Source organism: Crocodylus siamensis, chromosome 15 (genome assembly GCF_052110815.1).
Source record: "Crocodylus siamensis isolate JL-2025a chromosome 15, ASM5211081v1, whole genome shotgun sequence".
Taxonomy (NCBI): domain Eukaryota; kingdom Metazoa; phylum Chordata; order Crocodylia; family Crocodylidae; genus Crocodylus; species Crocodylus siamensis.
In genome coordinates, this window is record NC_143409.1 from 45,252,685 (window position 1) to 45,266,224 (window position 13,540).

The window sequence follows — 13,540 nt, forward strand, 5'->3', positions numbered from 1 at the left end:
GGATTTGTGTTCTGGGTTTCCCTAAACCTTGTTTGCTGCCCACATGGATATTGAAAATGACTTGGAACTTTTCCTGCCAATAATTTTGTGGGCCAGAGATTACCGTGCCTCTGCTCCTGAGCAGCAAGTTGCATTTAATTCGACACATTCAAAATCAGTAGATGGATGCATTTTAGTGGTGCTGTATGTGCCTTGTTAAGGTATTTGAAATTATTGAATATTAAGTGCTTAAAGAAATGCAATATTATTATAGTTTCTCAGTGTGACCATCTCATACATCTTGACTTTCTCCACCCACTCCCAGCTGCCCAAGTGTTTGAACAAAACACAAACCAGACATCAAAGATGACTGCTGCTCTGGGCTAACAAAGAAAGTAAAGAAACAGCCACTTAAAAATAATGTACATTTTAAGGTTTTAGCCACTGATATCAACAAAAACAGTGCTAGAGATCTCAAGTGCTAGCCAGGCACTTGATGTTCTGCTTCTTCCTGACACAGCCATTTCCTGTTAAGGGAATGAGCGCCTGTTTATTTGCACTGTAAATCTGGTGCTGAAGGAATGCTGTTTGTTTTTTCTGCAGAGATGTTGGCGTAGCTATCAGAATAGAAAGCAAGCCAAAGCTTCCCTGGTTGACCCCCTTGTTCTCAGCAATGCAGCAGTCATTCTTCAGTCCTACTGGCGAGCTTATGTGGAGAGGCGAAAATTCTTGCAGATGCGGGTTGCAGCTTTCATCATTCAGAACTGTTGGCGGGAGCACTGTAGGCGCAAGCATGCTGCAGCCACGTGCATTCAGGCTGGATGGCGAGGATACTGTGCAAAGAGACTCTACAAGGCCAAGAAAAAACAAATCATCCTGCTGCAGGCAGCCTGTAGGGGATACATAGTACGACAAAGGTAACATGATTAACTTTAGTGGACAAAAAGGGGAAATGCTGCCTTAAGTTGATGGTTTAGCAAGAAGCCAATGCAATCTGGAACAACAATTCCCAGTAGCGTCTCATACTTTTGTTAGTAGTCAGTCAGCCTCCCTTTGCCTTGTATGTATGGCCCTTTGCATTTTCACTGCTTGCTTCCCACTCAGTCCACTGTCTAGCCTTCAGTGGATCTTACTCTGTTCAGAAGCCCAATCTCAGGTTCATCAGAGTCTGTTTCAGACTGAGAGCTTTGGCTGGCACAGTTGTGCCGTTGGCTCATTGAAGAGGTATTATCCCTTCCCAGAAGGGTTGGAACTTCCTAGCATAAAATAAAAGATTTGAGAGCCAGAGCACACCCTTAAAGTCCTGAAAGAGTTTACCTAATGGTACATCAGCCAGGAGAACTGGTAAAGAACAGACTCAGAAAACCAGACTCTGAACTGTGCTTTTCTGGATACATAAATTCAGAAAACAAAAGCATGAACAAAGTTTAGAGCTGTTGTAGTCACCAAACTTTCAGCTCTTCCCATGGGCTTGTCTACAGACCACTCTATAATGAAATTAGATGCAGCGGTGAGAAGCATGCGCACTTGCTTCTACTCTACATAGGAAAAATCCCAGAAATGAAGCAATGAAGCCTCCTTAGAGCACTCCTGAGTGTGTCCCCAGTGCACCTCTCAGCTCTTTGCCTTGGGCATGCTCTTTGGTGTGCACTCTAGTTTCTGGGATTCAGTGCCTACAGAGTGAGAATGAGTGAATTAAAGGATTGTAGAAAAGTAGGTCTCAAAGGGACCTCTGGAGCCATCCGGTCTGCACTATTCACACATTCCTGTGTAAGGCTTGCTCCCAAAGTTTTAAAAAATAGGTAAGGCAAATGCCTAATTGCCTAACGTACCTTTAAAAACTTCGGGAGCGGGCCTTACACAGGAATGGGTGAATCATGCAAATTGGATGGCTCTGGGAATTTATTGCATAAAAGTCACAAGAGGGTGTAAAGTAATCATTCAAGGTAATATGGGTGTTTAAGTGGTAGTGGGTGAGGTGCACTTCTCTAGCATCCCTGGACTCTACACCCCCCTGCTCTTCTGTGCTTACACCCGAAGATACCTGTTGCCATTCAGAATTTGGGAAACAGTGATGTAGGGGGAAGTGGAGCATGCATGTTCTGTGTTGCACATTCTCGCATTTGAATTGCATATATTAGCTTAGCTAAGGCATTGGACACAGGACCTTTGTGATTCCTATACAGAATCAATGCAGTGCATCCAAGCGGCAGAAGTGGACACTGCTCTACCATCTGATATTTGTTGCTTTCTTCCAGGTTTAGAGCTTTAAAAGAGCAGAGATTAAAAGAGACACAGCTGGAGAATGGATTGTTGGTTACAGAAAAGGATGGACTGGAAGCAGACAATGCTTTGAAAATTAAGGGCTCAGACCCATCTAAATGGGAGGATGGCTCATTTGAAGAACGAGTGAGAGCCATAGAGGAGCACAAATCACTGATAGAAAATAACCGGGTGAATCATACAGATCCATTGGATGGCCCTGAGAATTTATTGCACAAAAGGCATGAAAGGGCCAGCAGCCAAGATGGTGTGGACATCGAAGAGGAAATAGCTGTAAGAGAGAGACCCAAATCCCTGGAGGATCTCAACCAGAAAAAAGTGGTCCGCGCAAAAAGAGAAAACCGAAGAATGCGTGAACTGGAACAGGCAAAATTTAGCTTGGAGTTGTTGAAAGTTCGTTCTATTGGAGGAGTGTCTCCCTCCGAGGAGCATCGGTGGTCCACAGAGCTTGTGTCGGAGCACCCTCATTCTCCTCAAGGAACCCCAGAGAGTGAAAGCTCTCAGGGGAGCTTAGAGATGTTAAGCTGTGAGGACCCTCAGAGTAAACTTGATTCCCTAGTTTTAGGCGAGCAAAATGTGCAATCAGTCTCCACGGAGACCCAGGACTCTTTACTTGGCAGTCCTAAGCATGATTTGCAGGACAAATCTATCTACGCAGCAGATGTAAACAGCAATTTATCAAGTAGAAAAAGGACACCTTTGAGCTCAGAAATGACAGAGAGCCATGTTTCTACAGAGCACATGGTTTCTGATCCCCAGAACATTTTCTATAAGACGCATCCAAGAGAATCCTTTATTTCTAGTAATCTGCCTACCTTCTACATGCCACCGCAGGACAACCTGAAAATAAATCAGTCACTGATGGAAAATAATCTGAGGAACAAACTAATGGAGAAGGAAGAAAGATTGGTCATATTTCCTGGGGTCAGGAAGGACACTGAGCCAGACAAGGAAGAACTGGGCACGGCATTGAATTCAGAGAGCGGAGTGAAGCCTCCTGTCAAAACAGAGGAAAGCATAGCTTCGCTTGCACCTGAGGCACATTCAGCAGACTCTGTTATCAAAAGGCTGGAAAAGCTGAATGTGGAGAAGGAGGAGCGACAAAAGCAGCTGCAGCTCCAGAGGGAGAAAGAGATGATGGAGCAGATCCGGCAGCAGAAGGAAATTCTGGAAAAAGAACGCAAAGCTTTCCAGCAGCTTGAGAGACAAGGGAAGGGGGAGACCTTGCAAAGGACTGAGCCAAACAGAGTCAGGGAGTCCTCTCTCAGGCTACTGAAAAAAACAGCAGATACCAGGCCTCAGTCTCTCTTCATCCTGAACCCCCAGAACAAGGTGGAATATTGCCTGGCCCCAACTACAACACCCACTTCATCAGTAGACATTAAAGGGCTCACTGTTGCAAAGAAAGGGAGCTCCCCTGCCCATAGTGTCCAAAAAGACAGGCCTGTCAGCATGTTCATGGAGCGAAAAGAAGGTCAACCAGGAATGACCCAAGAATCAGCTGGAACAGATAAATGGCATTCAAAACTGGCTGTAGAATCAAGGGACCTCCCAAGCAGCCAGTTTGGAAGGACAGAGCGCCTCAGGCAGGCCCGAATCCCAAATCAGAGCATGGACGGCTCTTCTACCGAGACAAGGGCAAGTGCTATTTTCTTCACGCCGAAAGACGGCCATTTCAGTCTTCAGTGAGTAAAATGTTTCTTTCATTGCTTTTCTTTACACTTGCAAAGCTGGGTATAATGTGACCCCTACTCAAGTGGGCATTACCATATTTACTCAAATATAAGAAAAGTCCCCTCCCCCAAAATCAGCATGGGGGAAAAAGCTCCCATCTTACTTTTACATGCAAGGAAACCTCATTAAATACAATGTCTATCATGAAACTGCTGCCAAAAGCAGCATGTGCTCAGTAATGAAAACCAACCATGAAACTTAATAAATGTAGCCAGCATGGAGAATGACTCTAAAACACATGGCCCATATTAGGCAAACATACTGATGGGAACCTTTTTTTTTTTCTTTTTCATGTGGCCCTTGTGGGGCCACGTGAAGGGAAAAAAAAAAGTGGGTAGCAACACCTACTCAGTAATATTAACTTCACTCAAAAAAAAAAGGCAGTTGCTCCTTCAGGAGAGTGTGAGTACTGGGCCTGGAGGTGTACTGCAATACCAGGCTCCAGTGCCAGGAGGGCCAGAGCCAGCCCTGACACTCTTCTCTTGGTGCTAAAAAATGCTGGTACATTTGATCTTAGCCAAAAGGTTGAGAAGCTGATGGGAATCTCTCTTTTTTTTTTTTTTTTTTAAATGAAAACTTTTCATGTTCCAAAACCAGATCAGCCAGATCAATTCTAAATCCATGAGTCAGTCAAGAACCGTAAGTGGCCCAGTACTGGCCAATGCAGCCCATCTGAATACGATACAGGCTAGTGTCCTCTGTGCTCAGTTCTCTCAAGTACTGATTCTTTTTCAAGTCATGCTGAGCCACTAGACTGAATACATCTCAACTTCCTCTTCAGTCCCACATCTGAGCTGCACCTTTCTTTCCCATTTCCAATGATTCCTGGTTCTTCACCTGCCTTAAATGTCTAGCAAACATCACCAAATGGGGCCCCAAACAGTTCGCTCAGAATCCATGAGGTAGAGCAGGACAAGGTTGCCCTGCCCCTCATCTGCATATTAAGAGAAAGAAAGGAAGAAAGGATTTTTCAAGAAGAGCATTAGGAAAGATGTCTTTGTTTTAAACTGGTAGAATAGACTCCCTAAAGCAGCTGGAGGAAATTTGAACAGACTTTTTAAAAAGAGAATGCAACAAACTACTGCAAGGCCGTTTCAGGCTGGACATAAGGAAGAATTTCTTTACTGTCCAAACCCCCAAGGTCTGGAACAGCCTGCGATCGGAGGTGGTTTAAGCACCTGCATTGAACACCTTCAAGAGTAATTTGGATGTTTATCTTGCTGGGATCCTATGGCACCAGCTGACTTCCTGCCCTTTGGGCAGGGGGCTGGACTCGATGATCTTCTGAGGTCCCTTCCAGCCCTGATGTCTATGAAATCTATGAAATCAGTCTAGCACCTGGTGGGAAATGGCATAAATGACTGAGCAGGTCTCTTGTTTGTGGGAAGTGAGGTCTGCACAATCTTTTGTCCTACTCTGTATAAAGTTACACATTTAAAACTTTTAGTGGTAATCTGAAACTGCTGCATACACTGTATGTGCAGTTCTGATTGTAAATTGGCAGTGAGTTCATTCTTGGGGATGGGTTATGATGTTGGTATAAGGTTCTTCATTGATGTTCCCTCCTATTCTAGGCTGTAGCTCAAACTGGTTTGATCTTTTAGGCTATGACTATATGCAGAGAGCAGTCCGTAGTGATTTAACACTATAATTCCAATCACCACCACCCCTGCAGCTCCTGAAGCAAGGGTCATAAATATATTCATTGCTCTAATCATTGTTTAATTTGGTTACAGTATCATTTGCTGCATACTAGTCACTTCATATGCTATGGGGAAAGAAAGCGGATGAAATCAATTTCTTTTATTTAGTTTCTTTCTTGTCCTGAGGAGCTCATACTCTGGAGAGGATCAAGTGAATATAGAATACCCAAAAGAAGAAGACTTATTATAGACAAGTGGTGCCCTATCTGTTGGCCATGTTGACTGGATGAGTGGCAAGGAGCTAATCTGTGGGCCATTTAGGTCCCAGTTGCCAGGATCAGGTCCCGCTCTGCCTTCCCCAGCCCTGTATGCCCCAGTTGGTCCCATAGCACCTCCACCCATTCCAGCGTACCAGAATTGGGTCCTGCATTGCTTCCGCTGGGCCCTGCACACCTGATGTAATGCACAGGGCTATGTTATCCAGCCTGCGGGGCTCCCTGCAGGTTTGGAAATTTGGCAGCAGGGAAGCAGCAACTGCTGCCATCTCTCCCTTGCCCCCAAATTTCCAGACCTGTTGGGAACCTGTGGGCTGGATGACATGTCTCTGCAGACAAGGGGTTGAGCTCTCCTGGTATGCACAATGAGGCATGAATAGGCTGCTAAGAAGACTTTAAATGTGGGCAGGGGTAGAACTCTTGTAGCCCTCAGGGAAGCTGACCTGGACCCATGTACAGAAGATAGAGGTGACTGAGAGGCGAACAAGGGTGTGGGTAGCAACACCTACTTGGTAATATTAACTTCACTCATAAGTGCCAACTGTGAACCTGATGATCTGAATACGGGACAAAATGAAGACTAAAAGAGCTTACACTTTGGAATATAAGACCTGATGAGAGGCCCTGTAGAAGGCATTGCAGAGTAATTTTAAAACAGTCCCTTCTCATAGTCAGTATGGTTCATACTTGGATGAAAGGCAGGAGTTCTGTTTATAATTCCTAATGGTATTAAGTTTAAGGTGGAAAAAAAGTAAAACAATCTCTTAAACTCATAAAATCAAATACCAGTTTGGCCTTGATCATATGTGCTGAGATAGGAATGTTGCTGATTCTATGGGTGAACCTGTGCGGAGATCTAAATGTCTTTTTTTTGTCGTTGTTGTTTTTGTTGAGTTTCAACAAGGAGTCTTCAGATCAATGCCTTTCAAAAGATGATCTACCTAGGAAGGCACTAAATGTTCCCGGGCCAGGCCGAGGGGAGGTAAGCTGCAGATTTCTTATTTTATCTTTTTAATCAAACATTTATTCTGTCAGTATCCTGTCATGTATTTGCAGAGAAAAGAACACTGACAGGCAGGCACTGCTAAATCGTGAGCCCATTGGGGGTAGGGAGGCACTCGCGTTTACACTTTTTCATGGGGAAACCCTAGTTAACATGAGGACCACCCCCCACAACAGGGCATAATTGCAAGACATTTTTGACCCAGAGGGCATCTCTGATGGCAAACACTGTAGAATGCCGTCCTGTCTTGTTACATACATTGTAGTAACATCCATCCCTGTCCGTTTTCCCTGTTCTGTCTTTTTTTTTGTTTTGTCCTGATCCCCGTACTACCTGAGATATTTGTGTGTTCCACGTGCAGTAGAGTGTTGCTCATGAATTTCCCAAGGCCATATTTGACCTACACTATGATGCCAAACACCAACAGAATCGCCTTTTCATTTGAAACATTTTTACGTTATCTGTTTTATCATTTGGTCAAGCAGGTTGCCCGACCGGCCCATAAAAAGAAAGCCCGCATGGCGCGGACGCGCTCCGATTTCTTGACTAGAGGTACTTTTGCAGATGGGGAGGGGGATACGGAGGAAGATGATTACGATGACAATTTTGAGTTCCTTCTCTCCTCTGACCAACCTCCTCACCCTGAGCCAGGGCCTGCAGCCAGACTTGGGCAGGCCTGTCACAGTGACTCCGAAATGGTAATTTTTACAACATTGGGGAAACAAAAGGGAGTGAGCAAATGTGCGGGAACCTTTCTTTGCTAACCCTTAGTTGCACTGACTCCGTATGCTGCTGCTTCTACCACTTGCAATGATGCTGTAGATGGGTAAACTCAGAACACAGCAGAGACAAAAAAAAAAGTACAAAAAAGTATATGTTAAACCATGGAATTCCTTCAGGATGGATCTGACAACCAAGGCATTTAATGAAAGTATTACTTCTAGTGTTCCTTCAAGCTAGATAGCTGCAGTACCTGCCTGGTGACCACTCTGCCAGAATCATGAAAGAGCTTGAAGGAAAGCTTTCAGGACTGGAGATCCCCTGTAGAGTTAAAACTGTTTATCACATTGCACAGTTCTCCTTTTTTTTCCTTGTTTACAACATCCTTGCTAATCGCTTTCTCTCTCGACACATTTCATTGTACAGTTGATTGGAAACAATGTGAGCAAAAAATTTGTCATCTTATACCCCCACCAAATCTTTGATTAAACAACATCTCAAAAAAATTCCCCATTTTCATTTTATATTTTTCCTATTGGCTTTGATTGCTCATCTTCAATTGCACGTTCCATCTGCCTGTTCCACATTTGAAAAGGGGTGCTTCATTTGTTCTTTGAGGAAAACAACGTCAAAGAAACTTGTTTTTGGCATGGATTTTTCCCCCCCTTGAGTTTGAGTGTCTGGAGACAGTATGCATTGACAACACTGCAATAGTCAGAATTCTGTCTCCGCTATGGTTAACAGCGTAGTGTGCAGGGAAAGCGAAGCAACATTTGCTTACATAGATTTTAAAACATCTATCAGTATTTGGAAGAAAGTTCCATATGGAGAAGATGCACTCATTGAGCCTCTTTGAGTGAAGATAAGTAATGTGCTTTCACACACCAGCATAGATTGTGAAGGCAAAACTGGGCAGAGTGGAGGGTTGCGTGTGGTGAATAAAATAACTGATGCTACATCAGGGTGGGCAAAATGTGGCCCGCAAGCCAGATGCAGCCCACTAGGCCATTCTATTCAGCCTGTGGGGCCCCTAATAAATTTAGAAAATTAATATTTATCTGCCCCTGGCTGCCTGTCTTGTGGCCCTCAATGGCTTGCCAAAACTCAGTAAGCGGCCCTCCGCCCAAAATAATTGCCCGCCCCTGTGCTATATAGTATCTCTAAAAAAGAATAAGTACAGGAGACTCCAAATATATTCTGGTCATGCTGATGCAGTGCTGTTTGGCTCTTAGGCTGCTTTAGGTTGTATATAGATCAAACATCTGGGGAAAAAAGGCTTTTCTTTCAAATTTGTTTTAGCTAAACCATGAAAAAGGCTTCATTTGCACTCTGAGTGTGAGCAGTGCCATAAGCTGTGTGCCATGCTGTGTACCTGAACGTTTACCCTTTTTACAAAGCATTAGTTTGTTAACAGTAGAAGTCTTTCACACTGGAAACCTCTGCTGAGATGCAAAAGGGTGCTGGGCTCACTTTGCTTTGAGGATCCCATCCTTGGAAGGGTTCTTGTCCACGCCACTTCTTGGAACTGCTCCTGTGATTCTGCTCACCTGGTTTAACAGCAGCCATTGCATGCAAGTAGTTGTAGGCCTGTCTTCATTGGCACTCACTGTGTATCATCTCTCCTATATCACTCTTACCCTGTGCACTCCATCACTAGCTCTACCTGGTGGTTGGGCTTGCCTCGCAGTACGGCCCAGAGCAAGCAGGAATTTGCTTTTGAGTATATGCTGAAATAGATACATGTGTGTATATAAGTACTGTATGTCTCTGTCTTGTAAATATATGCAGTGTTTCCAGCTGTATTTCCTGACTAGGTTTGAAACCAGGTCTTGGAAGTGACAGCGTTTAGCTTCTTTGTTTCAGAATGGCCTAGCTTTTGGACTCGTGTTATTTAGACCTGCGCAATTTATAGACTGTTGAAGTGATAAATTTTCCAGCAGCTCATTAGCATTTAAGTTTTAATAGCTTTGCCCACACAAGGCCTAACAGGCTGTTAGAAATGATGAAGCAGGCTACAAAACAGCAATACCGATGTCGGCTGGCTTCAGTACACAGCAGAGAGTATGTCAATGTGCATGTAAATTTGTCATGTTGTGTGACCTCAATGCCAGATGAAGAAGAGCCAACCAATCTTCCTTTGTATCACAGTGATTCTTTTACAAAGCAAAACAAATGAGTTTATTGCATAACCTATTAATTGCTGAAAAACATCTCTCACACCAAATGGTTTGGGTATGCTGGCTGTTATCCAGCGCTGGTAAAATACGTTAAAGTAATGCAACATGACACTGATAAATAAAGCATATTATGATCCAGTGGCACCCGTTAAATTACTAGTCTGCCCTTGTGGAGACCTAGTATGGTAAGACGCTAAATTTTTTGTAGGCAAAAATCACTTAATTTATATAGCTCAGTGGTAGTTAGAGGAACATTAGAACATGTTGCCTCCTTGCTGTATACTAATGTATGACCTGATTGACAGTTTCAACCAGAGGTGAAATCGGAAGTGTAAACATTGGGGGTAATTGTTTAAGACAACCAATTATAAAAGAAATATAACTAACGAGAAGGAGATTTAAAATGAAGCTGTCTCTTCAATGGCAGCCTGGATTTGGGGAGTTCTAACTCACTGGGATAATTAGCAAAGACACAGTGTGGTAAGCACAAATTTAAAAGTCAGGTATATTCCTAGGAGCCTGTAGCTCAGATGGTTCTGCTTTAGCTTTAGATCTAAAGAGTTTATCTGTTGTATCATCTATATGAGAGCTTGGTTACTAAGATGAATTTAAGTATTCTGTTAAGCAGTTAGCTATAATTGCAAAATGATAACTATAAATTGTATGTTAGAGAAGAGAGTGAAATCCTTTCCATGCTGCATATGGAAGCAAAACCCTTTTGCCATAAGGAGTTTGGTATGATATGGATGATAAGATGATCATTATGATGATATCACCCCATTTTTTTAATTTAAAACATTGGTGTGAGTTTTGACTTCACAAACCAAAATATCTGTATGGTCACCCACTATCTAACTGTAAGCAGTTTGCAGAAATAAGATGATGAATTCAGCTGAGATGCAGGAAATAATAGCCTTTGTCATAAACTGTTACTTACAATTGGGAAGTGAATCCTATGAAAACCCCTCCATCCAGCAAAGTGTTTTCTTAATCTGTTGCAGTTGTATCTGTGCAGCATGAAGACAGTAAATCTGAGCATAGGTCACCTTATTCCAGAGAGAATAATCTTCCCTCCCTCATATAAGACTTAGCTCCATAAAGCCCACACCCTTCATTAGCCTATGTAAAGAATATACACCTTGCAGTCTGCCCTGAAGCTCAAGAAAGCAGCTTTTAAAATTCAGGACAAAGATTTGTCTCAGAGCTGAGACCTGACTTGAAAACATCCATCCCAGGGGCACATGTCATTCACACTTGCAACAGGAACAGAGACACTCTCTTTATTAGAAAAAGCCCAAACCCATGTAGAGCTTTATAAGTTGACTTCAGTACCTTTTAAATTCAAGAATATAGTGAGTTGCTAAAGCAGTTCTTTAATTTTTAAAGAAAAATAGCTCAAAAGATATGGAGGAATCAAAGTAAAGGAGGGCAGTGTGCAATCTTGATGGTATTTAGAAAAATCACTTAAAAATTGTATAATAGTTTAAGGATAATCCCATATACCTCTTATCCGCTTCATCATGCAGTAGCACCATCAGCCAACGTTTTCTGCGCTGTATGTTTCAAAGTCTGTTGCCAACTTCCAACCGTCGGAATGCCAGCTATCTCGCCGCTGCATTTTGTTTCGATAAAAAGGCCCTTTCAGTAGAACTGATCATATCTCAAACTGTCATAAAATGTGTCCTTGTAACATCAACAAGACAAGGGCACAGCTAGGAAAATGTGTGCCAGCAAGCTGTCTACGACGGCTTTATAAGGTATTGTATATCATGGTAGGAAATTGTGGCATCCATTATTTTAAGCACTTTATCACTTCATATTCAAAATATTTATTACTAAGAAACTTGCATCATCTTTGGTCGTCATATCATACACATGTTGTGTATCATCTAATTTCATGGCTTGTCTTTGATTTTAAAAAAACATGAAGATGTTCTGCGTTTTGCCCAAAAAGTGCACTACTGCCATCATTGTTGGTACGTCCTCAGTATGTACACAAGATCTTGTTGTCTTTGCTGTGGACAAAGATCAGATACCAGGGCTCGTATGGAGTAGCTGTGAGCTGGAAGGACATTCTGGTATTGGCCCTGAGACCAACACAACAAATCTTCCACATTGCTCTTGGAAATACCCAAAGCGGTGCTGCCAGAACCAACACACCACTCTTTTTTAAACTGAAGCACAGAAAGTAGAGGCCAGGGCAGGAAACGTGTACATATTTCTCATTCCCTTAGCTGGTAGAAGATCCCAAAATGCATGCATGCAATTCAGGAGCTATATTGCCCCTATAAAGACTCTTATTTACATAGGTCAGGAAGGACAAAGATGTTTGTAATGAGAGATCGAGAAATATGATGGAAGCTACTTTGAAGTGCAGCTGCAGTTAAGACAGATTAGGGTTGGGTATTTGACCAGTCAGTAAAGTTTGGTTAATTGACTGGTCAAATATCAATCAAAAATAGTAAAAAATTGCCTGTAGGGCCAAATAATACACAGAAAAAGTATACATTTTCCATTAAGAAATGTGTCCCAAAATATAAATCAGATTTCTGTCAAGAAAACTAAAAAACAAATGGGGGGGGTGTTATGTCAAATTGCCATAATCTTTGACCAGTCAAAAAAAATATGTAGTCAGTTGACCAGTCGTTCGACAATATATGACCAGTCAGTTGACCGGCTTGCCTAACCCTAAGACAACTATTTTTTATAGGTTGATTTGTATGAAACATATGTATAAACTGTAGCTACTTTCATGAGCATTTGAGTCACCAGCTAATAGAATAGATGTTTGACTGCATCCATGTATTTTTGATAAGAGCTGCTGTCACTTACAAGGAAGAACTGGATATTTTGCCTTATTTCTCTTCAGTAAAAAGAGCCTTTAAAATATTACTTCAATGTAACACTAAATAGTCTAGTCAAATATAATGTGAGGAGATTCAGATTTTTGTAATTAACCTCTGCATTGCACAGTTGACCTTTGTCAGAGAAAATTCACAAGCTTGAAAAGGGGAACTTGTATTTGTGCTGCTGCAGTTCCTTGTTTCAAGATTGGCAGCGTGCTTCATGTAATGCCATCTCATGGCTAATAAGAGATAAAACATTTTAAATGTTCAGAAAGCCACATACATGAAGGAAATGAAATAAAGGCTTGCCACATTTTTTTTAAAAAGGTCCAACTGTTACTGCCTTTGAATCAAGATTTTACATAACTGTTTAAAGCATTTTATTATATTCATAGAAACTATAGAGTATAGTGCATATTGAAAGAAAAAAAGCATTAAACAAATCTGTATATTTGGTTGGCAAGTTTTTTCAGTAACGCACTCCCCCCTGAAACCAAAAAACCAAATGCAGCGTGTAGTCCAAACACCGTCTCTCTCCCTCTCCTTCTCTGAAATATATTACCATGCCTCTTAACATTCATGTCACTGGAAAGGAAGATATTAGGATAAGGGTATTGTAAGCATGAAAAATTGCTGTTGTCTTTTTGATTATATCGCTCTGTCTGGTTTTATAAAGTACAGCTTTCAGCTCCCAGAATCATGCCAAAAATGACATTTTTTTTTTGTCAGGAAGATGGTCACAACCAGAAGTCAAACTCAGAAATTACCACTCTAGTTGAAAACAGTTTCAGTAATAATCTATGCATTTTACATGGGAAACCTGAAAGGAATAGCTGCTGCCCCTTTCAGCAGTCACATTGGAGTTGCTGAATCCAGCACT

The 13,540-nt window shown here is 42.1% G+C and overlaps 1 protein-coding gene and 1 pseudogene across 7 annotated transcripts in view; one reads left to right on the plus strand and one right to left on the minus strand.

Annotated features, from left to right (window-relative positions):
- MYO9A (myosin IXA) overlaps window positions 1-13,540 on the plus strand; it is a 394,408-nt gene that overhangs the window by 346,465 nt on the left and 34,403 nt on the right. For 5 of the 7 annotated variants that reach the window (XM_090030154.1, XM_090030160.1, XM_090030159.1 and 2 more), the window contains 4 exons: window positions 583-896; window positions 2,238-3,947; window positions 6,809-6,896; window positions 7,400-7,615. In XM_090030154.1, coding sequence (XP_089886280.1) covers window positions 583-896; window positions 2,238-3,947; window positions 6,809-6,896; window positions 7,400-7,615 — 2,328 coding nt within the window. The remainder of the gene's footprint in view (window positions 1-582; window positions 897-2,237; window positions 3,948-6,808; window positions 6,897-7,399; window positions 7,616-13,540) is intronic. The other 2 variants (XM_090030158.1, XM_090030161.1) reach the window with 2 other exon arrangements.
- LOC149852504 (U2 spliceosomal RNA) lies at window positions 4,398-4,533 on the minus strand (annotated as a pseudogene).